Below are 27304 nucleotides of genomic sequence, written 5' to 3' on the forward strand. Positions count from 1 at the left end.
TTCCCTGTCCGTCTGCACTCTCTGCACGGCAAAGCACGTCTAGAACCGTAAGGCACAGGAGACTTAGTCTCCTGCCTGACTAACCTGTCCTCTCTTTCTTTTCTCAATAAGCATATCCCCCACCTCCCAGGAGAAAATATCTGGCTTCGCTTTGATCTCGAGCTATTACACCCCGTGTGCATCGCATTTTTCCCCGCGCCACCGAGGACACCGATAATTATCTAGAGAGCCTTCTGAAGTTTCTTCCCCGACCTGATGCATGCGCGATCCTGTATGATGTATATCAAGTATCACATTAAGCATACGAGTTGCTTTAGAAAGCAAATTTTGCGGCCTCTCCGGAAATGGATCATCAATCCAGTACTGCAGCAATAACTTAATCCAAACAGTGAAAGTCACCTGATTTATTAAAAAAGCCGTTTGAAGTCAGATTATCTCAATGTTTGTATTAGTTTGGAGTGGAAAAATTTCAAACACGAACTCAGAATAAAACAGACAAGCGCATCGGTTCTGTTTCACTCCCAGTCGGTGTTAAAGTCTCCTCTGTCCAATCGACTCAAATATGTAACCCACAAGCAAGCAGAATGGTTTGCTCTTCAGATCTCAATTTTGTCATTTCAACCTGACGCTGAATTGCAACAAACTTCCTCGGACCTAACGGTTGTTAATGGCAACTTGAGCAAAACCAAATTTATTATTACTATTATTATTATTGTTATTATTTATTCTTATGATTATTTCCCTATTAAAATTATTTTTTTATTCCGTGTTAGCGCCGTCAAGCAACTGTGGCTATGAGCGGCGTACAGATGTGGACAGATGGAGAGAGGACCGCAGAAAGGAGTGGGGGATATTAGGGGTTAGTATGCGACCTGGGCCGACTTCAGGGGGAACTTTGCCGACTGGAAAGTAAACGCGAAAACCAAAAAAAACTTCAGATAGCAGAGCAGGTGGTAGGATTCGAACCCACCACCTCCCGGTCTTCAGCACGACCTTGGCTACCGCCAATGAGCGGGACGCCTTAAAGGGGTTCTGAAACTATTTATAAACTCTTGAACAAATCGCCTCGTAAATATTGATCTATGTGTACTGAACAAGTACATCAAAGCACAGGCGTTACGAAGCTGCTCGACCGTCTTTGGAGTGACGTTTCATGTTGGAGAAAGGAAGCGCATTCTTTTCTGTCTCCATGACGACGTAAGCGGTTGTAAGGAGGGAGACGGCCAGCAAAACCGGCTTCGGTATGGTGACCTTCGTAAACTTCGGACAAGCGCGCACACCTAAAACGTCATTTCCTGTTCGTCTGCCAATGTCTCTCGGCGCTGTTCGGCGCCACCGTCGATTGTGGCTTGAAAAAATTAGTTTTCAAAAGCCGATAGTAAGAAAAAACGTTCAAATGAGGAATGTGGGACATTGCGTGTCGGCTCCATGGACTACACCGCGTGAAACGATGCCATACATTTAGTGGGTTGCATGTGGTTTCTCAACCCCTTTAACCCGGTCGGTCATGCCGCTGGTGTATATTAAAATTCAGTCGTTGCATGAATTCTTATTGGTTGCGGCTCTAACCTGAATTCGGCATTCACTATTCTAATTCTTCCGCGAAATAATAGACAGAGATCCAATGGAAGCTCATACACACATTATAATAAAGACATGATAACGTGACGTAACACGTAGGCCATTCTACACCAAAGCGGTACAAGTCAAAGCCCACTTGCAAGCAAGCTACTAGTGCGCAAATACACTATTCAGGTCTCTAAGTTAGACGCCCGAGACTTAACATGGTCGATCCATTAGATCCGACAGAAATGCGTCGGATGCACACGACCCTACACAACGCTAACGCAAGACAGCATCCGAAGCCAAACGAGCCTTTCGAGCTTCCTCCGATTCAGCTGGGCGGCAGCGTCTCGCAGCCTCAGCCTTCTTACGCCGCCGCTCCTCCGCGCAGCTTTCATAACACATGGCGCGCCCACGCGGACAGGTCTGAACCTGTCGACCACCACAGCTGCACTGTCGACGCGCCGCGTCGCGCTCGCCACGCGCCCCCTCCTTCCCTCTCCACTCACCGCGAATGCGCGCCGCACCCTGGCTACAGACAGACCATTCTTTCGTAGCCAGGACTCTAATGCGAACGCATTAATAGGAAGACAGTGATAACGGGTTTTCGTCTTCTGGCGCGCGATTTACCTTGCCCATGATGTGTAAAGCAGATAGGGTACAGTGGAGTGCACTACAAAGGAGTACAAGGAGACAGGAACATGACATATCGACAGTTTCCTGCATTTTTGTCTACTGCGTCAGAGGTGGGCAGTTTTGAGTTGTGCCCTATTGAGAGGACTAACCCGTTTCATAGCTGTGTCGTACTTACGGGATTCACCGCCTCTTTTTTGATGTAGCAGCTGTCCACCTGAAGAGTATTAAATTGCTAAATAATATATTTCACTTTCACAGTGTATGGCCAAGCAAATTCGTCGACCATACACCGGGAGGGGTCAAGAGGGCAGAAAAAAATAATGTAATAGTTCACGTGCAAATCATGACCTTAGGATGTACCAAGAAGCCTTACTTCTTTCTCAACCGTAGCGGCGTCCACAGTAGTGTACACTTGACTCGCACAATGTTGACATTCTTTCGGCGCTTTTCCGTGAACTGTGCAATACACATCCATCACACCGCTGGGACCCGTTGGCTATCGAGAAAAATCGCGCATACAGAAGCAAAAAAGCACTGTGTCATGCATGGTGCAGGAGAAGTCTCTAGCATGCAGATAAAATCGTCTCGATCATCGATCGATGCTCTTCCACATACCGATTCTGAGAGTTAAAGGGGCACTAAAGAGCTCGCCGACCATTTCCCAAATACGACGACCCGTGAAAGAACGTGGCTTACAGTATCCAAACATGTAATTCCTTTGCTTGTAGAGAGCGTATTTAGCAATAAACAATGCCATTCAAAAAGCATAATCTGCGTGCGACTCTCCTTCCTTCTCGGAGAGTATCTACGTCACACGTCTCGCACGGGTAGCAAAGCTGCATTCCAGTCACTGGAGATGGGGAGATATCGGACTCCTAGCCAATGACGGGCTCCGTTGAGAGAGCTGCGGCGTGCGGAGAGATCCGGTTGCGGGAACATCACTGTGACCTCGCGGAGCCGTACAGCGCTGAAGATACAACGCGCACCATAAATGAAACATTGCGGACTTCTGGTACGGTTTGAACTGGCTATCTTGTGCATTTCAAGTGGAGAGATGTTTAGAATTTACCTCACTTCCTGATATTACAATAAATCAATGTACAAGCGTCTCGTATTCTGACTGGTTGATGGAGCGTGACGTTAAAATGACGTGTGGCTATTGTCGGCAGGGCATCGCAGGGCGAGGCATGAGGTTTAAGGGATGCAGTGAATATTGTGTTGGCTTAAAAGCATTATTTACTTTTTGGTGCCAATAATTTGGTGCCAATAATTTGGTGCCAATAATTTGGTGCCAACAACCCGAGAAGTCACGTGTGAAGCAAGAATACACATACGTAATTATTTCTGCGTGTCAAAAAGGACGGTTTTGAACACATTCGCAATGCTATTTAGTTGCTGTCTGTTGCGGTGGTCAGAGGTCAAGTGCTACATCTCGGTGTGCTGTGACGCGATACCGAAAGCAAGGTACAAAATAATGGAGGGAACATTTGAACTTACGCCATCTATTATGGTAGATTCTTCGCGCTCAGAGCATGAAAGAGACTGCAGAAAAAACAAAGAATGCGAATTATGAGACGTTAACGACGTAGCTTAGACATCATTCCAGTGGTGAGACATCTGGTGACCGCTCCTAGTACAATACAAATTTGACACGCCCCTCACCACGCAGTAATTTTAGTCGAAAGTGTAAACTGATGCTCCTGTTAATAGTGAGGTTTAGTATATCGTACGCTATCGCCTTTGCGTACGCAAGAGATAGCGTTGGTGGTTCTGCGCACGCGCAAGACACAAAGAGAGCTTTGCGCATTTCGCAGAACCACCACGCTATCCCTTACGTACACAGTGAATTCAAAAACACCCTTTCTGGGTAAAGAAAGGTGTTTTTAAGCAAATACACCTTTTTTAATTCCCCAAAGATAACCAAAGGCCGCAAAAATGGTGCTAAAAAAGGTGTATGAGAAAATACACTCTTTATTACACCAAGTGTTGTATCAAAAAGGGTGTTTTTATGCGTTTACATCTGTCTTTACACCCTTCAAGTAACACTGGTGTCGAAAAAGGTGTTTACGTTATATACACCCTTTCTACACTGGTGTTGGAAACGGTGTTTTCATTCGTGAGAGAAAAATTACATTGGCTTGACAGCTCCGCTCATTAGGTAATCACATTATAGAAGATAGTTTGAGTTGAAAACACAATATTTGACAGGGAGGGATGTCAGGAAGCTCGCTGATATCTTGACTCGTTACAGGCGTACGTGTTAATTGCAAAGACACGTGTTCGTCACCGTTACAGACGAGCTTTACCGCACTAAGCTTAGCGAATATACTCCAACAAACTGCATTTCAGTATATGATCAATCTGGTACGCCAATTTAGGCTACCGAGAGTGCTCGGGCTCATTACAGGCATCGTCTGAAGATGGCAGCATCGTAACGCCGCTCATTTCACGAGCACGGACGGCATTACGATGTTGCGAACTTCACCTCTTGCCTTGATTGATTGATGTTAAAAGAAAAAAGAAACCTCTTGCCTTACATATGTCCAACTGTTTGTTTTCATTTTATTTAAATTGTTCTTTTTTTTTTTTTTTTTTGCTCACTCACAGTGTTGCTAGTACGATTAGGGTTGCCAGTGACGCACTGCGCTCCGTTTAGGTTCTGCTGTGGAACCACGGCTGGAACTGTGCCGTCGCTAGGGTGGTTGTTGCCATACAAGCAAAAGCGTCGGACTGCATGGCTCGGCGTGCTGCCGCGGGAGCTTACACCCTTTCGAAAGGGTGTAAGAGTGACACCCTCCTTAAAGGGTGTTTAAACAGGTGTTTTTTGCGCAATACACCTTTTTGAAAGGGTGTTACAGTTGATGCGGTGTAAAAAAGGGTGCCAGCCATAGGACAAAAAGGTGTAAGCGGTTTATACCCAAAAGGGTGTTTTTGAATTTACTGTGTATGCAAAGGCAATGACAGCGTACGTTATACTAACACTCACAAATGTTCGGTAGAATCCTCGGTCATTAGCGGACGCTTACTATGTATTCAGACGAGCGAAATTCGCTACATTACTCTAGAGGGAGACGCAAAAAAACGTCATAGCTTTTTGCTGCAACGTAAACGCGAGCGTTCAACGTCATGTCCTTTCGTGTACCGCTAACGGGGGGCAATATCCTGCGGCGCAGACACAAGATACTCTGTAGCAGACGACAGAAAAACGTGCAGACGGTGTCGTCTGCTAAGTGCACAATCCCGATATTCCAGCACCGTGCGAATACTCGACATACGCGGGCGAAGCTTCTGCCCCGTGAACAGTTTATTTTCCGTTTTCCTTCCAGTAGAATATTCCCTGTGGATGTCGCGCGTTTGAATGCACGGTTAGATTCCATGCAGACGGTAGACGTAAGAACGTAACAGTGAAGCGTAGTAAGAACGTAATGTACGCAGACGTAATAAAGGTAATGTTGTACTACCGTTTCCAGAGCCGTTGTGTTGAGTTGGAGAGCATAGAGTACTTTTAGGTCACTCTGTAGGTTTTCTGGTAGCTTCTTCTGTGCCTCTAATGCGCACTCTCGTATTAGCATTTGTCTCTCTCGTATCCACTGAAACATATATTTACTGCTCATTCTACAGCATTTGAAATTGCGCAAGTAAGTACAACCCATAAAACGCCAGTAAACCTTGAAAGTATGCAGCACACAAGTAACGTGAAGCAGAAACCAACTGATTGACCTGCAATATACACAGTTGTCCACTGCTACGTAAACTTTCGAATCAAAGTAAAATTTAATGGCGACATTTTTTTTTTTTTTGCGTTGAAAGCGTTGCGCACTGTAACGCACGCTATTTTAAATATTTAAAATCTAAATAAGGTTATAATGATACATCAAAGGGTAGCGCTAGCACAAGTCTAAAAAGAAAACAACTGAAACATTCACGTCTCGGTCACGCACATATATTAGCAACGAATTTTTCAGATCCGAATATACGGCATATCCCGCGTAGGGAAGAATGTAGTGCATGTAATGTTGATCTCTTCTTCATTTGCGCTCAACGAGTTCGGCAAAGCTATGGAGCATACAAGACCCTTGAGCATTCCATGTTACTGGTGCGTGTAAGAAACGTAATTTGTCTTGAAGGCGCAGCTCTTGGCTTGAAGACATTCGGCTTTCTCGTTTGCTAGTAGCACGGCAGAAAGTTGACATATCTTACCTTTCCAATAATCGACGTCTTGTACGTGCACGCATCGATCTGAAATGATTGGTTGATTGATTGATTTTAAGAAAAATAAAATGGAGAAATGAAGTGAGATATATCGCGATGCGATTCTGTGCTCTTTATTTCGGAATTACAGTTGCTACAAATACTAGAGAGTTTGAACAATAGTGTGGGATTCACTGAAGTCAGTCAAGGGAGAGGACAACATAGCACTTTTCGATCCCAGCATCTCTCTCTCCCTAGCTCTCGGCATTGTTAATGCAAACTATTAAAAGATTTTAAAACCATACATGCCTTCTTTTTTTCGTCCAGGTTCCCTTTCTTGAAGTGCTCTGTTACATAGGACAAATAATCTCCAACTTCTATTTCAAGGCCTAGTGTTTTCAAACATTCTTTCCGTGCTGCCTTGTTCACCTCTTTAGTCTAAATAGAAATTAATAAATTCCCAAATTAAAGCAAACATCACGAGTCGTTGAAGCGTCATTCTATACAGCATCAAAACAGATTTGAGATGTCCTGTAAAAGCTCTAGTTTTGAAGTGTCTGAAAGAGCATCAAATGAGATTCACTTTTGGGTCATTCGAAATAACGTCCTCTGGCTTTTGATCGCGGGCACGGATTTTGTTGCAAATTGGCCATAAAGATGATCAAGCGCAATTTAAAATTTTCATTTGGCCCAAATGGACGACTTGTCTCTATGTGTCTTTTTTCCCCCACGCTCTTAAAAAAAAGGGGCGTACTCTAACTCATTTTCCTTGCCACATATATGACACCCTTTTGGAGTGATAACACTTCAACGGGAGTGACATATGCGGCAAGGGTGTACACCCCAAAAAGGAGTCACACCCTTTTTTTTTTAAGAGTGCGCTTCACGTTTCTGAATAGAATTTGGATGCAGTTGCGGTAAATTTGATACGAACTGCAATTCCCCTCGGTGGAATCAAGTTGAAAAGCAACCGCACACTGATGCGCTTCCGCACAAGGAATAACACCCAGGGCTCGCCGAAGATACGCGAGGACAGCAAGGCCCCGGAGAATGTAACTCTCACGGTGCACCGCGCAATTTCGCGTTGCCTCCCGGGATTTATGCAAGTCGTCTAACATCAAACGTACGGGCGCGGCCATACATTTTGTACGGCGAGAGGAATACTTCGTTATATGAGGGAATGGCTTATTATGAGCATCCGTGTGCGGGAGCACATGTACGATGATTATTGTTTAAACCAAAACAAAAAAATTCTTGGAGTGAAAAAAAATAACAGGGACCCTCAGATGTTTTCAACTAAGAGAAAGCATCATAAAGACGCACTAAAGTATAAGTATACTTTAGTATACCCGGTATACTATATACTGAGTCATTTAGCGACCTGTGACAAAAAGAGGTGGTAATGTGGATGGAAGTGAATGTAATCCATACTACAAAGAGAGTTACGTACGGGCCCTTCGTCCATGGTGAAGCGCATTACAGCTTCCAGCTGAAACGTAACGATAGTTCGAAGAGAAAAAGTAAGGCACGTGCGAACAAGCAAGGGTGTCTTAGCAGTATACAGGTATTTTTACTGACGTGTCATAGCACACTGGAAGTATCTAATGTGTTCGTATAGCCTTGCGTAAGTCGTGTCGGGCACATGTTTAATCTACATAAAACAAACCATCGTGTGATAGACGTCATGTTTATGCTGGAAAGTCTGACTTAGGAGTCACAGCTTTCGAGCAACGACAGGAATGCACCTGTAAATGTACCCGACTGTGTGACGAATGGAGTGGGAAGTGGCGGAGCGACACCCTTATGAAAAAAAAATTCTATTTTCTACAGAATTTCTATAGGAAACCCTAGATAGAGCGCATAAGAAATAGATTAAAACTTGTATCTACTCCGAATGGAGTTTCTATGAATAAATGGGAATACTATTGGATAGAAAATAGATAAAGCATTTATATATACATTGAAAACAAAGTAGTTAGACATAGGATAGAAAGTTGCCCCATTTTTCTATACTGATTGTATTCATGTAGGATATAAAGTTGCCCCATTTTTCTACACAGATTGTGTTCATGTAGGACACAAAGTTGCCTCATTTTTCTATACTGACTGTATTTATGTACTATTTGAAGTGGACTTTACTGTCAATAGATGGTGCGTTACGAAAGAATTTTGAAGAGGGAGCCGATCGCAGTAGCTCGATAATCTTCTGTATTTCAAAAACCAGGAACTTTCCATTTATTTTTGTATTGCCAACTGTAGGATGGGACAAGCATAAGCTTGCCCACATCACGGTTCAAAAATAGTACTGCTCTCGCCACAAAAACGAAGAGCAGGCGAAGACGGCCGTTTCGAGCTTTCCATTTATTTCACCGCCACATCCCACCCACTGCGTGCCATCCCACTCCAAACCAAAAAAAAAAAAAAAAAGGAACCAAAAAGAAACCGAAGAAATACGTAAAATAAACAAAAGCAAGAGGGAAACGCTTGCACGCGCCTGTGACGTGTTTGCAGAGGAACAGATACTGGTAAAACACGCAACGAAATGACTAGACCACATGTGGAGCCGTCTTAGCTCGAGATGCAACCACACGGGTGAGGAGAGCACGCATAGATTGTTATTTTGGTAGCGAATAACAACCACTAAAAATATTTCTTCCAACTGGTTAGTATATTACTGCATTAAGGACTGTGTTTATTACTCAGATTACTCGAACTAACCCAGCACAATCTCCACACCAAATTAATGTGGTGCTGCACGTTGCGCATGCATGGAGCCAGCCCCGTACTATACGATTAGCTACATGCTATCAGTGAGTTACACTTGGTTTAAACGATAGCATAGACAGTTGAAATAGGTACAAAAATGGCACTTCCGCCCTGGTTTACACATACAATTTTTATACCTTTTCTTCTGACAGTGTAGAAGCAGCAGTTCGTCAAGTGCAACATTAAAAAGTAATAAACGGTAAATGTTGCCTGAAGTGATAAGTCACAATATTGCTATTAGCACTTGTATCTATGCCCATACATGCACAAATCACGTGTATTAGTTGTTCTTCAAATGTACAGCAAAAACAAGTAACACATGTCCGTAAATAAGACCTTTCGGCGCCTAGTATTAGCTCTATAGAGACTGTATAGAAAATGTATACATTCTAGTTCCTGAATCCTGTATAGAATGTGTATAGAGTTTAGCAGTTAAAAACCCTATACAGCTTTTATCTATTTCCTATGCACAAAAATGACACTAGATACGATAAACTGATTATGTATAGGTCCTGTATAGAAACTAGAAAATCATTCTTATTGCCTGCGTGCTGGCTGCTTTTCCCGTCGGCACAGGGTGCGGGCCATCACCGCTCCTGTGGCTATGGGCGACCGGCACTCGGTGTCGGGATAGGTGGCGGTGGTTTTCTCTCCGGTAGCGGGATTTTGAACACCGTGGGAGTATTACTAGGATTTATATTGACACGGTTTATTTCGGCACGATTTATTTCGGAACGATTTATTTTGGACGGTTTATTTCGGTCACCACCCGAGGGGAGCACGCATAGATTGTTATTTCAGTAGCGAATAACAGTCACTAAAAACATTTCCTCCAACTGTTAATATATTACTGCATTAAGGACTGTGTTTATTATTCAAATTACTCGAACTAGACCAGCACAATCTCCACACCAAATTAATGAGCCAGCCCCGTACTATACGATTAGCTACTGCGATCAGTGAGTTACACTTGGTTTAAACGATGGTATAGACAGTTGAAGTAGGTACAAAAATGGTACTTCCGCCCTCGTTTACCTTTTTTTATACATACGCTTTTTATACCTTTTCCCCTGACAGTGTAGAAGCAGCAGTTCTTCAATTGCCACATTAAAAAGTACTAAACGGCAAATGTTCACGTTGTCTGAAGTGATAAGTCACAATATTGCTATTAGCATTTGTATCCATGTTCATACATGCACACATCACATGTATTAGTTGTTCTTCAAATGTACAGCAAAAAAAAAGTAGCACATGTTCGTAAATAAGATCTTTCGGGACAGCTATAGTATTAGCTCTATAGAGACTGTATAGAAAATGTATACATTCTAGAGTCTGAATCCTGTATAGAAACTGTATAGAGTTTACCAGTTAAAAACCCTATACAGCTTCTATCTATTTCCTATGCACAAGATTGACACTAGACACGATAGATAGATTCTCTATAGGTCTTGTATAGAAACTAGAAAATCATTTTCATAAGGGCAAGCGGGCTAAATGGTTCGGGAAAGTTTAGGAAGATGAGTACATAATCTTTTGTGTCTCGTCTCATAGAGTCAACAATACAAAGTAAGCTGCGCTTGAATGTCTTACAGCAAAGAGTGTCGTCGTATTCTCGCTCCGACCTCAGGGATCCCTAGAGCCAAGTGCGCTTCGATGTGTCTTCTCTTATTGTTTCAGTCACACGTCTCCGTTTTGCAATTAGACTGTCTTCTACATGCTTTAACAACGTCAAACAGCCCCACAACTCAGCCACCCCACTCAACCCCCCAGGGAACCCCCACTCAACAACCCCACAAACTCCGCAACGATGTCCCCACAGTTGACAGTTCTGTTTGAAGCTCACTCGGGAGTCGGAACACTCAACGGCTGCTGGAAGGTGATCCCGCGCAACCTTTTGTGTGGAGAACTGAAAGGGAAGGCGCTGGCGGTAGAGTATATGCTTCGAGTATGGCTGCCATACTTCAGGAATAGGAGAGAGGACACCCCGTCGAAGGCTCTATAAGCACTACAGGCTCTATAGGGGTTCCTAAGGTTGCAGCGAGAATATTGCGGATAGACGCAGTTTTGCGTCCCCTTTCCCCATCCACAGCGACACCTGCAGTGGCGCAAGCGGAGAGAATGAAAATAGTATCAAGCAGTGTACAGCTTCACGGACTAGCGCGGCTGGCAGTATGCTCCGGAGAGCTATCAGCAAACGGGAGAACAAAAATGGAGCCCAATACTTCAGTGCATCCTTCAGTGAGAAAGCTCTGAAGCGAAGCTCCTTTCATATTTCAGAGGGTCAAAAAAGGGAGAAGGGTATTCTATGGGCCAAACGCCTTCTTGCCTTAGACAAGTGATGCTCTGTTGAAAGCTGACTTCCAGCTCCAAACCCTTTCATTCGGTATTCGAATAAAACTCTCGTTGTAGTTAGCATCTTACACATTACCTTGAAGCAGCTAAGCACACGATTAGTATCATAGCATTGTCAGAACAATGGATTGCATGAAATGACTCATTCGTTGAATCCATCGTATGTGTAGGTATATACATATATTGTTAGTGTTGTTTTTATGTGAACCTTAAGAGGCGCAATACTGTTGGTTTCCTCACCTCGTGGCTAACCCGCAATGCCTCAGCTTCCAACTCCCCGGACTTTGCAATGAGTTCGGCGTAGCTCTTCTTCGCAGCATCCTCGTCCACATCCGGGAAAGCATTTTGGATGCACCTTGCTTGTGTGGCTTTCATGTCCAATTTTGGCTACAGCATCATCAAAAATATAATACGTCGTTAATAGCAATGCCGCTCCCAATCCATGTACACTTTTCGTCTGTATCACTGCCCTCTCTTCCGTTCTTTTTCTTTTTCTTTTTTTTTTCTTCTTCGTCTTTTTACTTTGGAGGTGTCAAGTGGGTGGATGAGTGAACGAGGGAAAGGGGCAGGAGCATGATGTGGTGAGGCTCTAGGGCTTTCTCAGGCTATGTGGCCTTTTGTCCCAGAGTCGATTAATGTATGCTGTGGAATCAAGTCATATACGAGAAGTATCGTATAGTAACCCGCGATGCTTCAAAGAGCAAGAACCTGAGAAACAACGTTACAACCCTCCTCTAATTCGTCAAAGTAAGGTGTGGTAACGTTCTTCCGACAAGACAGCATGCGTGAGAGTCCTGCAAGTGCATGGGCAGCGTTTTCAGGTCTGCACCATGAAAAGGTTGAGGCCAAAGGCTTTACCTTCATTGTCAACATTGCGGTGAAGTTAAGTCAGTAACCTGTTGCGAGTTTTATTCCATAGGTGGTGTAAGGATTTTGTTAGGGCAACGTAGCTCCCATTTTGAAGAAATGGCGGCAAGACACTGGCCATCTATGAAAGTATACCACAAGCGAGCTTACCTTAGTTACATTTAGAATTATCTATATCATTGGGTGGACACGACATCTGATACAGTAATTCCGTGAGAGCTTCGAGGCATGTAATGAGCTCCGTAGAGTACGTCGCATATACATTTTTGTGGACATGCGCTCAGGGTCTAGCGGATCTTTGGCATCCATAGCTGTTGCACAGACGGTGACCAGTAATACATTGCCAAGGGCATTGCTCTGCACCGTACGTTCAAATATATATTCGTGACAAGCAGGTGCCACACCAGAACAGCGCTTGAACTCTCAGTACTGTGGGCGGGAACAAACAAACAAAATAATGGACGGACCTGCCCACTCCATTGTACCCAACCCTCCAGCACAATATGCTGTGATTGCGGCTGTCGTAGGTACTTCACAAATGGAGGACACCTTGCTGATACTTATTGTGTCATCTCAGCGCGAACTTGGTTACACCTGGCACGAAAACAGCTACTTTTTTCTGTGTTGTGACAGAGTAGAATGACTAGACAACCCTAAACAATATATGAATACGCAATGTACAAACAAGGTGGCATTATCTGATGCAGTGAATAATGCGACTTTCCTCTCTTCAGATAAACTATCTTTCATTATCTCACGTGTTTTGTCACGATACAAAACAGGGTACTTCATTTGACCTCAATCGTTAGGCACGTGACGTTGCATGTCGAAAGTACTTGACAGATATGTATATTTCCGGGACACGATTCTCACGTGTATCTTCCAAACGTTTTTGCGTTGCACATAACACAGCCGCCAAAACCCCTTCTTCAAGTATTTATACTAATTGGGTGTCTACGTCGCGAGACAACTCTGATTATGAGCGACGCCACAGCGATCGATCTGTGGATTGCTTTCTTCAAGTATTTATTTGCGTTATTTAACGCTATAACGAGTACTGACTTCAATTGATCAACAAACTAGTGTCCTTGATTGATCAATAAAAATCACTCACACGAGTAATTTCCGCGTGACATCCGCTACGTAAACGATACGATAAAGGGAGGCTGTCAAATCAAAGATCAGCAATATGATGTCAGCCAAGTCAAATTAATCAGACGATTGGCTCACGTTTTATAACTTTATCGTTATCGCCTTCCAATCTAACTAAGCCCTGGCTTTTTCAGTTTCTTTTTCGGAACAGCAAGTTGGCAATAGCCTGGCCGACATTTCCTTTTTTTCTTTCACTCTATTAAACATATCCCCCCCCCCCTTGCTAGTCACTTTACGTTAGCGACCGAGAAGGATCATTTCACGAATCAACGACAGGTTTAGATACATACCTTCATACAGAGAACGCGGTCGTCATGTCGCAATTCTTGGATCGTTTGATTCGTTTGGCTCCGTGTTAGCGTCGCGAAGCAACTGTGGCTATATAAGCGGCGTACAGACGTGTGCCGATGGAGAGAGGACAGTAGGAAGGAGTGTGTGTGTGGGGGGGGGGGGTTAGCGTGCGTCCTGGATCGTGTGCCGACATTTGTCTAGAAAACCTGCCGGAAAACCCAGGGAAAACCTGTGACAGCACTGCCGGAGGGAGGATTCGAACCCACCACCTCCAGGTTTTCAGCAGGACCTTGGCTAGCACCTGTTCGGCCACTGAAGGATTGGAACGTTGAAACCTTTCGAGAATCGGAACCAGCCGGGTCACTCTCGTATCTTTTAGAGTCACTCTGACGTTTATGCTAAGGAAGACAAATATCGCACATTTCACGCGTTACTAGTCAGTTGTGGAAACTGAACGCGCGTATTTCTCACGTCTATACTGTACACGATACATCCGAGACTAATTACAGAGTTTTAGTGCATCGTATACGCTATCGCCTTTGCGTACGTAAGGGATAGCGTATGGGTCGTTCTGCGCACGCGCAAAAACATAAAGGGAGCTTCGCACAGTGCGCAGAAGCATCACCGTGTCCCTTGCGTACGCAAAGGCGATAGCGTAACAACAACAACAACAACAATAAATGAAGAAGTGATGATGACATGGGATGTTTCCCCGTGGTAGCCACAGGACACTACCCCATTTCACAGTGGTTAATATGAGAGGATGAATAGGATGAGGCGATAGCGTAAGAGGCACTATAAAACTCTCTATTTTCCCGATTTCAGCTACCGTAAAGCGTGCACTCTATACGTCACAAAATACGTATTTAACTATGGTTTTCTGCCTTCACGATTTTTATGCCTTTGCAAGTCGGCCTACGCCAGACTAACCATTCCTTCCTTTCTCTTTTCAATAAACATATCCCTCCCCCCTTTGTCCACTGACATTATCCAGCCATGAGGGCTTCATATCATATCAACTTCTTGGATGTAGTAGGTGAGGTGATGAATTGATTGATGGGTGAATAACTGATAGAAACCAGTGTGCTCTGGAGTAGTGAGCCGCAAATTAAGCCGTAAATTTCCTCGCTCACCGTCACTAGATGTTTGTTGTCGTTGTGCCTTCAAATTTATTCAAAAGAGAAAGCAAACATGCGACAATAAAGTTTTCCGCGAGCTGCATTCGTGGTTTTATGCCGCGGTCGGTGATTAATTCTCCCCACCTCAGGATTATTTAATGTGTGCTGAAACCTCAACGCACTGGACACCGTGTTTAACGTCACTTGCGAGCAGCGTTGTACATGGCGGGGGTGCGGGAGAGCGGGGGAGAGCGGGGGTGTGTGGGGTGGGGTGGGGGGGTTATGTAGGGGGAAGGTGCGGTCAGCCTGCTCTGTTGAGGTGGCTCGGAGCACGCAGGGGAGAAAGAAGAGGTGAGGGTAAAAGAGGGAGGGCAGAGATGACGGTGGCGCAGAAGAAGGAGGGTGTGCCAACCCTCTTGCTCTGGGATTGGGTAGTCCGAGAGAACTACCCACCAAAGAAAACATCCGAGCATCCCTCAGTAGTGTTCATTGGGATGCTCTGTGTACCACGGTAACCACCAGGATTATTGGCGAAGTTACCCCATCATAGCGCGACTACTAATAAGGCGGTGTCACACTGGACCGACGCGACAACGACACTGATCACGGCGCCGACAGAAGGCAGACATTGTCACCATACTTTGTGTTGCCCAACACAGCATCACGCTGCGCCGACCGACAGCGACAGACGTAAGTCGACGAAATGTCGCTTCAGTACGACAGATTTGGATGACAAAATCGGCAGGCAGACAGTGTCTGTCGTCAGCGGTTTGATCGTTGCTCAAAATATATCGTCGACAAGCAACACGTACTACACGAAAAGCTTTTTTTCTTTTTCTATGAAAGTTGATTTAATGCGCGTCGACGATTCACAAATGACATTAAACGGTAGAAAGATCTGAATTTATTTAACAACAAGCAAATATTTTACAAGCTTTCGTGTATGAAACTTGCATAGCTTACGTACGGAACTTGCCGGGAAACCCAATCATTGAGTAATGCAGTCACACGCTTGTTTCCGTAGCATAATTTATAACATTTACGGTATTACATATGTGGGAACATAAAATATTGTGACAAACTCAGCTTAGAGAAACAGTTGAAGGAACAGTAAGACGGAAGAAATGGAACTTGCGGTCAGAATACACTTGCGGGTGAAACAAATGGAACTTGCGGTTGCCTAGTCCGATTGTCCAGAAGTTCAACCTTGGGGTCAGTCGTCGGGTGGAGTTGCGAGGCGTACATCGACGAGTTACGAAGTCACTACTCGGAGCACCGTTGATGAATAGCAAAACAGAGTGGGGGCCCATGAAGGCAAACAACACATATGACAGCCGGCACAATCCCACTTCACCTGACGCAATCACGAAGCGCCCAAAACGTCACGGAAAGCGCATTGCAAGGCCATCCAATGCCAACTCAAGCAGGGAAGACACCAGCGAGAGGAAATGAGATACTCCTGTCTCTGTGTTTGCCTTCGAGGCTCGTGACAGTGACTATCTTCAGGACGATTGATCAACTCATTGAAAATTAACCGTAACTGAGGCAGGTTTATTTCGTTAAAATATACTGCCTGCTGATCATGGGCCGTAAACAACAGAGAATTCGCCGTACTTTTGCAAAAAGGCTTATTGAAGGACGCCATGTTGAAAGAAGAGACAACGCAGCTTGTCGCTGTCGTTCAGTGTGCCCGGCGTGTTTGTCAGGAGGGCCCACCGACAGCAGCAGTCGCCGACGGCCGACATAAAGGATGTGTCGGCCGTCTTTTCTATGTGCAGTGCGACTGATTCGCGGACGCGATGTCTTTGGATGTCAGCCGACAGATTCTGTCGTTTGTCGGCCCAGTGTAACACCGCCTATAGCGCCGCTCCCGTGTTCGCTACTTCTCTTTCTTTTTTTTTTTTCAGTAGCGGTGTCGCGACCCCGCTACATTTTAGATTGGTAACGGAAAAAGTATTTCCGCTACAAATATGGGTAGCGGCAGACACCTTCTCCGCCACCGCTACTTTTCATTGTATGAAAGACGTGGAACATTGAGAAAAAAGCGAGATAACGGATAAGATAAGATTTTAGTTACTTGTTAATCAGGGCAGGCTGATGTGACGATCTTCCTCAATTTTGCTAACTCTCATACGCCAAGCGCCATCGAGTATTCAGGAATATAATCTGTGTTATTCTGTGTATTTCTTAACTTTTTCAGCTCACATTTGCGAAACACAAACAGGCGCGTATAACGTACTGCATAATATGGGCTACGAAACTATACTTTCCGTCGTACAATTAGAACTTTACAAAACTGGTGTGGGCGTGTTGTCCACACTTTCAGTGTCTCTAAATCAGCTGGACTCTCGCTCTCTCGCTATATCAATATTGCTTTGTCCATGGCCAAATGCAGCCCAACAACGCTCTGCCCACAACAACCAACCAACCTAACCCGACGACCTAACCCGTTCTATACGGTGGTTCCTATTGGTTAGGTAGCCGCGTCACTCTACATCTCGACAAGTAGGTTCGGACCTGCGTTAGTCGTGACGTTGCCCGCCTTGCGAGACCGACTATACGGCAAGCAGTTCCACCACCTTCACCACCACCTCGACAAGTAGTGCGCCGTCACTGAAACTGCTCAGCCCTATATAGGTGACACCTGGTGGCGCTATAATTTCTCCAGCGCAGTAACTCTGTTAGTGTTGGCGGACTACATTTCGTATCGTTCCTACACGGGGAAAAGAAAGTATCAGCGGGGTAGCCAGGAAAATATTTCGGGAAAGGTTCTAACGTTGATTTTACACGGGAGACGAGGATATCCTCCTCGTTTTTCTTTCCCAAATGCACTACCAAAGGTATCATTTCGGGGGGGAGGGGTTGAACAACCGGACCCCCCCCCCCCCCTGGCTACGTCAGTGACAGGTGGTGTTATCTTATAACGACGATCTCATCAAAGTAGACAACAGTCCGTCGGTACAGCGCCAAGAAGCAGCTTTAGTTGTTTTCACTTGATTTCATAAATAAGAACGATTGATTGATTAATTGACTGACTGAAAAATAAAAATAAGGATATGTGAAACCCGATAAATTCGATAAAAAAAAAAGGACTGAGCTGCTACAGTGCGGTTGTCTGGTTCGAAAAATTTCAGTTTGTGTTGGCGTAAGAAGGATATTCCTATTTCCTGTCAGCAGACGCGGGCCCGATGTATGACGATTCCTAGCCTTAATGAAGTCCCCAGGTACCTGGTCGACGAAAAGGATAGCGGAATATAATATGAGCCGACGACCCCGCTTCCTGGACCGCAGAGACATCTTTCTCAAGAAAAGCTTCATTATGTACAGGCATTAAGGTGAGCTCCATAATTTCCCTCCATTTTCCATTTTTTTCCCTCCCTTCTTTCTTTTCGTTTTTGTTTTTCCTCCTTTTTACGGAGACTCACCTTTTCCTCTTCGTCCTTTCCTTTCTATTTATTCTTCGTTTTCTTTTTATTTTTTTTTAATGGAATAGCATGCCGACCTTGGTCTGGCAGACCTTTCCTTTCAATAAATATATATTCCCCCCCCTCCATAATTTCCTAGCCAGGCTGATCCCACAGCAGCCCACCAGTTTCTACTATATAGGCGCAGCTAATCTATCTCAGTGTAATGTAAGCACGTATTGAATAGCGCGCTATATGTTCCTTCCTTCGCTTGGCTTTCGTCGAAAGCTTTCTCCGCCGGCAACCTTGGTGTGACTTTGTAGACTCCAACCACCAGATGGATGCCTTTTGAGACTCTGCTTACCGGATTCGGCAGTAATCGAATCCCGGCTTCCTGCGTGGAAAGCCGGGAATATGCGGATATATTGCATTTCGTCTAGCAGACGGACGAATATTGCACTGATTGACTGTCGTTCCGTTCTTCGACGCTTAATGGCACACCTGGCGTCCCGCTATAAACGGGCAAGTGACATTCCATCCATATTTATGCTTGCAAGAATTGATCCAACACTCGGATGCCCCAGAATACGTTCTCTAGGAGCACATCTTGGCAGAATATTGGCCCAATATCGGCAATATTGGGTCGGTATTGCCAATATTTGTCCAATATTGGTCCAATATTGGGTCGGCATTGCCAATACTGGTCCAATATTGGACCAATATTGAGTCGCCATTGCCAATATAGGGCCGTTATTGCCAATATCGGTCCGATGTTGGGCCGGGATGTTGTGCTGCTTGGGTTTCTTTAGGATGCTGAATTAATTCATCAGATGCGGCTCAATGTGTCTTTTACAACTGACGATGGCATTACTGCTTGCACCAAGTTGACTCTCCGCAATGCCGTCATGGGGTGACTTGGAGTATCTGCAGCACATCCTACTCCCTTGCTCGTGCTACCAAGCTTTCAGGACCACACCTATAGTGTACCTAACCCAGCTAGACCCGTGCTTGCTACACGGCCTAAGTGTCACTCAGCGATGATAGCAATTACGATAGATAAGAATAAACGGCGGCAAAAGTTTTAGGCGCGCGCAACAATACCTTCCTGATAATGTTTTTCTTTGACTTAGAAACACTTCCTGTGAATCTTCTTCTATAGCATTAAGCTAATTGGCCTCAAACACGTGCCACAACAAAAATGGCCACCGCCGGATCGCCGAGACTGCGCAGGCCGTGAGCGAGAGTAATGACATGTTTTTCCGGGACAATGACATATTGTACTGAAATCAAATAAACACGCTGTTCAACATACCTGCTTAAAATATTGTGGTTGTCGAAGTCCCTCGCTTTTTCTCAATATTTTTACCTGCGCCTCAAAGCCTGCCGTCGAGGCTACGCACTATCGGTTCGCCGAAGAAAAGTGAAGTCAGTTTTTAGGAACGCACTAAATCGTTATAGTGCACTTTCTGCCGCATGTCACTAAAAGATGCCGTGTGAGAGCACACGAATGACACAAAGTGCAAGTGTCACCCGTTAAAAGTGACACTAAATTAGTTCGTCTGACAGGGCTATTACTTGGTCCATGGCCAAACCCAACCCATCAACGCTCTTCCCCAAATGTACCACTAGTACTTTCTGGACTATATGTAAGACTTCGGTCCTCACTCGGAGGCTCGTCATTATATTTACATCAAATTACTGCGAGCAACGGGGTAGAGGGTCGCCTATGACGCTGAAACACACGAATCATCATCATCATCAAAAATTAAGTTGTTGTTGTTATTGCTGCTGTTAGTAGCGCGCCATTTATAGCCATCAAGTGCCTTCGCCATGAGAAATCAATGTCAGAAATTTCTTCTTACCGAGTCGATGCCAACCGCTTCAACTTTCCTTCGAATGCAAGAGGTAACCTACATGAGATAAGATATCGGTGTGTTAAAAAAAATTATCGGTGGGTATTGAACACGTCACAAGTCTTGCTATACACTTTACCTTGCCTCTTAAGTAAATAAAACTGGCTGTTTACGTGTAATATTCCTCGTACTTTGTGGTCGTTCTTGGATAGCACGTGGTATAGCTTTGTACTTTGTATATGTTGTACAAAGTTGCTCTTGTAGTGTGTAAGAGAAGACTACAAGTATAGGAGCGGCCAGTCCTGACCTCGTCGTGGCCAACTACCCTAGATATTTGTTTCGCATCTAATCTAATCTAAGAGATGCTAGCGTTTCGAACATTTCATTCTTTCTGAACAAAACTATTATTCTAACGGCCTAACAAGAGTTTCACAATGCATGAAAGCATAGCAAAGGCGATCATTGTTGCCAATCTTGTCGATATACAGAAGAGACCCTGATTATGAAGGACAGTATAGCTATTCTGAGGTTGGAACGGCCAAACTGAAGATCAATGCCCAATAGCAATGCAAACAACGTATATAGTCTGTTTGGTTTGGTTTTGTTAGGTCAGGTCATGTCGTAGTTTTGTCTTTCATCGCCGATTTGACATGCGATCTCTGTCTGGACAAGTATTGCTGGCTCCTGCCACAAAAAAGAAAACAAAGGAAAAAGAAACTCTCACCAGTGCTTTCTTCTTGGTGATGTCGCTCGTAGGATCGTACGGTGCCATCAAGGTTATGCATGCTTGTTCAGCCAGCTTGCTCTTGTCGGCTGACGGCAGGATAGCAGCAAAGGCGTTTTCCCGTAGTGCATCAAGGGCATCGTCGTGCTAGAAGGAGAGCAGTCTGTAAGATATGAAGGGAGGTGCCTCAGAACGGGAGCCGCCGATATTTCGAACAGAGACCGACAGTCTCTGTTCGAAATATCGGCGGTTTTCGTCCTGAGGCGCTCCCCTTCATATTTCCTTATCGGTTTGCTGGATTTTGTACCCTTCTAAGTCTGTGAGATAATCTCATAACCGTGAAAGATGAAAGTCACTGAAAAGGTTAGCCAGCTCTAGGACACGAACCCACATCTTCTGGATTACCGGTCCAGGGCTCTACCAATTGAGCTAAGCTAACGCACCTCGCCAGCGACTTCCAAGGCCGCGTCATCCGAAGGGACAAACCAGCCACTCTCCCTCAATCATCCTCCTTTCACTCTTACATTTTTGCTCACTCACACACACACACATTCATATGACGGGATAGACGCCAGCGGCAACTGTTGAACATGAGAGAACTGATGTTCTGAGGCTGGAACAACATAGAAGGACAAATACAAACAAAGCCTCAAAGGTTTGAGGCTGTGTTTGTATTTGTCCTTCTATGTTGTTCCAGCCTCAGAACATCAGTTCTCTCATGCTCATAACCGTGTTAGTGATGCATAATGCGCGCCATGCATGCAAAACGGTTGTGGCTACTGCTGTTGAATGATAGCGGTTGAAGTCCGCAATTGGTGTTTGTGAGGCTTCTGTTGTGTTTGTCCTTCTGTGTTTAATTGCCTCATCCACTACAACGTTGTGGCTATACTGCCAGCTGTGTTAGGGACTGCTGCGATAGCTTGAAAGGGAGGCAAGGCTAACTTTCACGCAAGGCTCGTGATGCATACTTATTGTAACACGACATCAGTTAATATGCGCAAAACAATCCGTTCTGTTCCAGCCACTTGTTTAGTGATTCGTCGTAACAGACGACAACTATGGTGTTCAACAGCTGAAGTACCTCTGACATCTTCGTTTGTTTGAAGACGATAAACTATTTGAGTAAGCATTCGGGAAACATTTCCCAACAACAATTTCTCCTCTTTTTTTTTTTTTTTTTTCATACATAAACAAACATTTCCCAACGTTTTTGTAACTGAAAGCGACTGGTATGTTCGAAAAGTCGTTGTCCTAAATACCCGTTCGACACATACGTCGTGGGGAAAAGCATATTCGCCAACCTTTTTCGCGTCTGCTTCTGTAGTTCCAAAGCAATTCAGCACTTTTGTCAAAGCAGCTTCAGGGAACTCTGAAACATAATTTGACATATATTACTTGGGCTCCTGTTCGCGGGTACACATGTGCTCCCATGCAGAAGAAGCTGTGCATCTTGTAAGTACACAACACCAAAAAGTTAAGTCATAGACAATCAACTGTGTGCAAAGAAATGGTTCATATAATGCAAGACGACGGCGTGGAATTGTCCCGAATGGAAGTTTGCCGCAGTCTTCTTCTTTTTTTTTTCTTTTTTTTTTGTTAGACTATAACTATAATATTACAGTTCTACAACTACCGTTTCATTCGTCGGATTGCCGCTTAGTCGTCATCTTTCACAGACCATTAAGGAGAACCTTAGAAACCTTATTCTCTTTCTGCAGAAGGCGGGCTTGCTCAACGACCGCTCTAACACTTTGCTCTCCCCGACGAACTCATGCATACTCTACGCATCTCCACCCTTCATCCACTATCCTCCATCCTTTTTTTTTCTTCTTCTTTTTTGTGGCTATAGTCGTGACGACGCCCACTTCTGTGTGGTCAGCAACGGCGAGCCGATCCTGCCATTACCCCCCCCCCTCTTCACAGACCATTAATAGTGACAAACTATAGTGAATACCCAGCATAACGAAGCTGGCTAATTCCAGCACGCTGCTGTGACGGCATGGACATCGCCGACTGCGGACATGTCGTATATGGACAGATTGAACATGAGAGAAGTGATGTTCTGTTGGACGATAACCATGCGTACTCTGACCTACTCTTGAGCCGGTGAGAGCATCTGTTTTGGCAGAACGATGCTCCATTCGGCAAACACGAGGTCAATTTGTTTGGCTACGTGCCCCTGAGAACAATAAATTTCATCACTACGTCAACAACACATTGTATTCTAAGCCTGCAAGACACATAAAAGGGAACACATCTGCTGCTCACCTCAGTGTACATATTTGTGTTGTTCTGATAACCGCTCCCGCAATTTCGGCCAGCTACAATGTCCAATGTTTATAGACCGCGGAAACTTCCACTAAATCAGCGTTACAGCGGAACGTATACCTTGAGGCAGAAGCGGAATAAAACGGCGCAGGATCTGTAGCCAAGTAGCCAATCAGTAGCCAGTAGCCAAAATCTGTAGCCAAGAATGTCGCATTCGTCGAAGGGAGCTCATATCATAACGGGTCGCGGGACATTCATCCGCGGGTTCGTCCGATCTTTACGCCTGGATCTATTCTTGAATGGAAACAGGTACGCACACTACAAGCACTAGCGCTCCAACTTGTGTAACGGAATAATTAGCACAACCCGCAACGTCCAGAACGACGTATGCACTCTAGGACGACAAGGGAATTCGTCTTACGGCGCAACAACAATTCATTTCCCATTTGTTTCCGCAGTGCAACGAATGAATGAATAGAAGAGAAGGAAAGCAACGGTAAATACTTTTAGCATGGCGTAACCCGTGGCTCCATACCACTTGTTTCTGCTTGGTGCAGAACTCAGCAGGAGTCTTCACTGCTGCACTTACAAGGCTTGCAACGCTGACCGTTGCGAAAACACTCCACGCGCATTTCATCCCTTGTCCAGTGCCTCGTTGACTCCGCCCGGACGCGAGGCGAGCCTACACCAGGGCATATAAATAAACGAGGACTCATTTGTACAGCTGCGAAATTGCTGTATAGCGTGCAGCTGAAGCGTGCCTAGGTCATTTGCATAATCCGATATGTTGAGTTGTCGCTATCCAAGCGACTTCACACACACGCACCTTGACGCCTTTAGAATGCACGTTGCGTGCACATGTTGTTTTCCGCATGTGTCACACATGTGCACTCAGAACTTCACCACATAGCACGCTCAAGGATAAGCACTGACACGGAATGTCACCGTTATCATCATTGGATTTGGAAGGACGGCAGGGGGACGTGCGCCTTTCTGTGACCACTAACATGAACTGAAAGTGTCCTAAAAAGGCGTCTATCGTCGAATTCCAGCAAATCAGGATAAAGAACGATGTCGTTCGGAATGGTTGTTGACAACACTCTAGAAACAAAGCTTCACCGCCCATGTCATGCGGACAATCTTCAATGATCATTGAAGCTAATGGGCATTGAGCATGCGTGTAGTGCCATCTAGCATGTAACGTGTCAACTACTCAAAGAGCATTGAATCTAATGTTCTCTGACAGGTTGACACGTTACACGCTTGGGGCGCTGTACGAGTTTTCAATGATCCCTCATTTCAATGACAATTGAGGGCCGCCCGAATGGCAACGCGTTCTCTTCTGATTTGTTGAAAACAGGGAGACGTACACCTCTTTGTGACACTTACTCATTTACATTAATTATCACAAAAAGGCGTACACCCCACATTTTCCACAAATCCGGGAGATAACGGTACCACACGGTGCGATGGTTATACTAATAGCCTTCTGCGTGTTATATGGCGAAGTTCCGTTTCTAGAGTAAGCTGCTGACGTCAACACCACCGTCGTTTATGAAGTGTAGTATGACATGCAGTATTCGTTTTTCAACAGTGAACAGCTTTTATTATTTTCCTTCAACTATTTGGAGTAAGGAGTTGTGGCAAGTCTGGCCGCATTGCATTCCATTTTACTACGCGTGCACGTGTACTTACAGGCTGAGATGCCTTCCATGCTGCATGTTGCAGGCCTGTTTAATTTATCTCTCAGGCATTTCCAAACAGAGACAAAACGACACAGCCTATAGGGTTTCGGCGTCTCCTGCACATGTTTTGCGCTATCACTATTTACTTGCGTGAAGAACTCTTAAAAACGTCAAGTTGAAAGCACTGTACAGCCTCATATACTCTAAGAAAAAAAGGTAGAATTTCCTATACCCACAATTGCAGCAGGACGGTACTTCTACCATTTCGTGCCAATCCACACGAGGCTTCTCCCCCGCCAGTATAAGCGGCGGCGTCCCTTTCCCTTGCTCCTCTCTCTCACGTTTGCTGTAAGAGAAAATGGTAGAATTTCCTACCAAAGCTGGTAGAACGACAGTTTCTACTCTGTTGTTTGCTTCTACTCTGCAGTTATACCCAAAAGGTAAAACTGGTTGGAGTAGAAACGTGGTTGCAATGCCGAAATGGGTAGAAAATCATACCTTTTTTTCTTAGAGTGTACGACCCATAGGCACATGTATGCTAACGTGTTGCACAGAGGATCCCATTTACACGTCAACACAACTAATGTTCCGCCTTACGTTCACAGCGTGATCTTTAAAGGAGCAAGGGAATGACATTAAACATAGTTATAGGAACCCTGTTTCAATATCTAAGCCACCGCGCGCAGTATTTTCTCACGCGGTGTACTGGCACTCGAGAATCAAATCTATAAAGACGCCTGGAGAAAGCACCCATCGTCGAGGCCCGATCTCATAGCGTAACGCAGCAGGCCTGCAGCCCTACGCATGCAGCAGACAGATAGGTAAGATATATAGGACAGACAGGACAAGACAAGACAGGACAGACAGTTTAGTTTAGTTATTACCGAGATTACCGATTGCTGGACAGAGAAATGTGCACGATCGTAGTACCAACAGTCTACATATTCTCGGCCTTTGCTTTTGTATACTGAAACACGACGAAGGCATACGTCACCACACTGGAAAACACAGTCAATAACGTTCCGTTGGAGAGCACTATGAAGCCACCTCCAGATACAGTCATCTTTAGGCTACGGAACGCTTCAAGTAGAAACAAGCTCTGCGTCAAGTAGTCAACGTCACACCTCATGTACCACGTCTTCGTTTTCTGGACAATGCAAAACCATTTCGAGATATCGCCGTTCAGATTGGACGCCGAAACACAGAGAAGCACGAAGTAAGCACAGTTTCCTATCAGGAACAACACTTCCGTCCACGCTCGTGTCGAAATATTGCGAATCATGTATGGACACAAGATTATTGTCGACACAACAATGTCTGTTGTCCAGACAAGAATAAGGGGAGACAGGGTATCGTTAACTTTTCGTACGAGCAGAGTCAGTTTGATAAACTGAACGCGTAAGTCGCGAAGATCGTCCTCTTCCAAAGGCCTCCTCGCGCACGTGGCTCTAAGGTTTCTTCCAAACTGCTCGACGATAGCCCGTAGAAGACAGTTGAAGCCGATGATGTACTGTATGAAGAAGACTGCAAGAAAATTGCTTATGCTGTGGCTGACATCACAGATTATTGGAATTGTCCTCACAAGATCGTTGCACGTCGTGCTGTTTCCGCCCGCAAGATCAAACAGACACCCGTGAAAGTACACTTCACTCGCACTCTTGTACTTGACGAATAGCCTTAGCGTAGCGCCCGTCAGGCCGCACGTCACAGAGAAGAAGGATATAAAGAAGCAGCGAAGCGACACTTGTTTGCAAATGTCAGCGTAGTAAAGTGGGAACGCCTGACAGATGTCCATCTGCGTGGCGTTCAAAAGATGACGGCGGCGCGAAACGTAAAACGCAGAAAAGATCGCGAATGACGTTCTTAAGCTACTTGCAGCTTCGTACGCGATCTCTATAAGCGAGTCGCTTTCCTTTGCCTTTCGTGTCACAGTCAGCACGTGTTGAATCATTGCTGGCACTGAGAGATACGCGGCTAGATTCCATAGACCTGCCACACATGTGCATGATTTCGAACGCCCATGGAGACGCTCTTGCGTGTTTGATAGCAGTCCTAGTATTCTTAAGGGAAATTCGACGAAGCGAAAAGATTTGGAGAGGGAAACTGAAGGCTGCTTCTCAACATGGCCGTCGTACAAACGTGGTGGTGAAATATAACCAGCACGATCGCTGTAAGTCGGTAACCACATTTCACTGTGGTACGAGGCTGTATTAGTTCGTGAGACATACTGTCCACAAGGCGCGAAGGACAATGTTAAATAATTCAATATTTCTTTTCTTTTTTTTTTCTTTTTTTTTCGACGCTGTCAAAGTTCTTCACCGCCCACTTCTTCGCGAACGGCATCAAAGAGCTTCAAATAAATGCGAGTCATTGATTTACTGGCTCACAAAAAGTAAAAGTAAAAAAGTATTATTACGCTTTGAAGTCTTCACAC

The 27304-nt window shown here is 44.9% G+C and overlaps 1 protein-coding gene across 1 annotated transcript in view; it reads right to left on the reverse strand.

Annotated features, from left to right (window-relative positions):
• The window catches only part of LOC135401165 (uncharacterized), a 110360-nt gene that overhangs the window by 5758 nt on the left and 77298 nt on the right, over positions 1-27304 (reverse strand). Inside the window, exons 2-12 of the mRNA XM_064633404.1 lie at positions 22219-22286; positions 20918-21064; positions 20203-20250; positions 11749-11895; positions 7841-7879; positions 6700-6828; positions 6400-6438; positions 5661-5789; positions 3697-3741; positions 2573-2695; positions 2375-2413 (exon numbers count right to left, since the gene is read on the reverse strand). Of these exons, the coding sequence (XP_064489474.1) occupies positions 2375-2413; positions 2573-2695; positions 3697-3741; positions 5661-5789; positions 6400-6438; positions 6700-6828; positions 7841-7879; positions 11749-11895; positions 20203-20250; positions 20918-20965 (786 nt within the window). The 5' untranslated portion in view covers positions 20966-21064; positions 22219-22286. The remainder of the gene's footprint in view (positions 1-2374; positions 2414-2572; positions 2696-3696; positions 3742-5660; positions 5790-6399; positions 6439-6699; positions 6829-7840; positions 7880-11748; positions 11896-20202; positions 20251-20917; positions 21065-22218; positions 22287-27304) is intronic.

This window comes from Ornithodoros turicata, chromosome 7, assembly GCF_037126465.1.
Source record: "Ornithodoros turicata isolate Travis chromosome 7, ASM3712646v1, whole genome shotgun sequence".
Lineage (NCBI taxonomy): Eukaryota > Metazoa > Arthropoda > Arachnida > Ixodida > Argasidae > Ornithodoros > Ornithodoros turicata.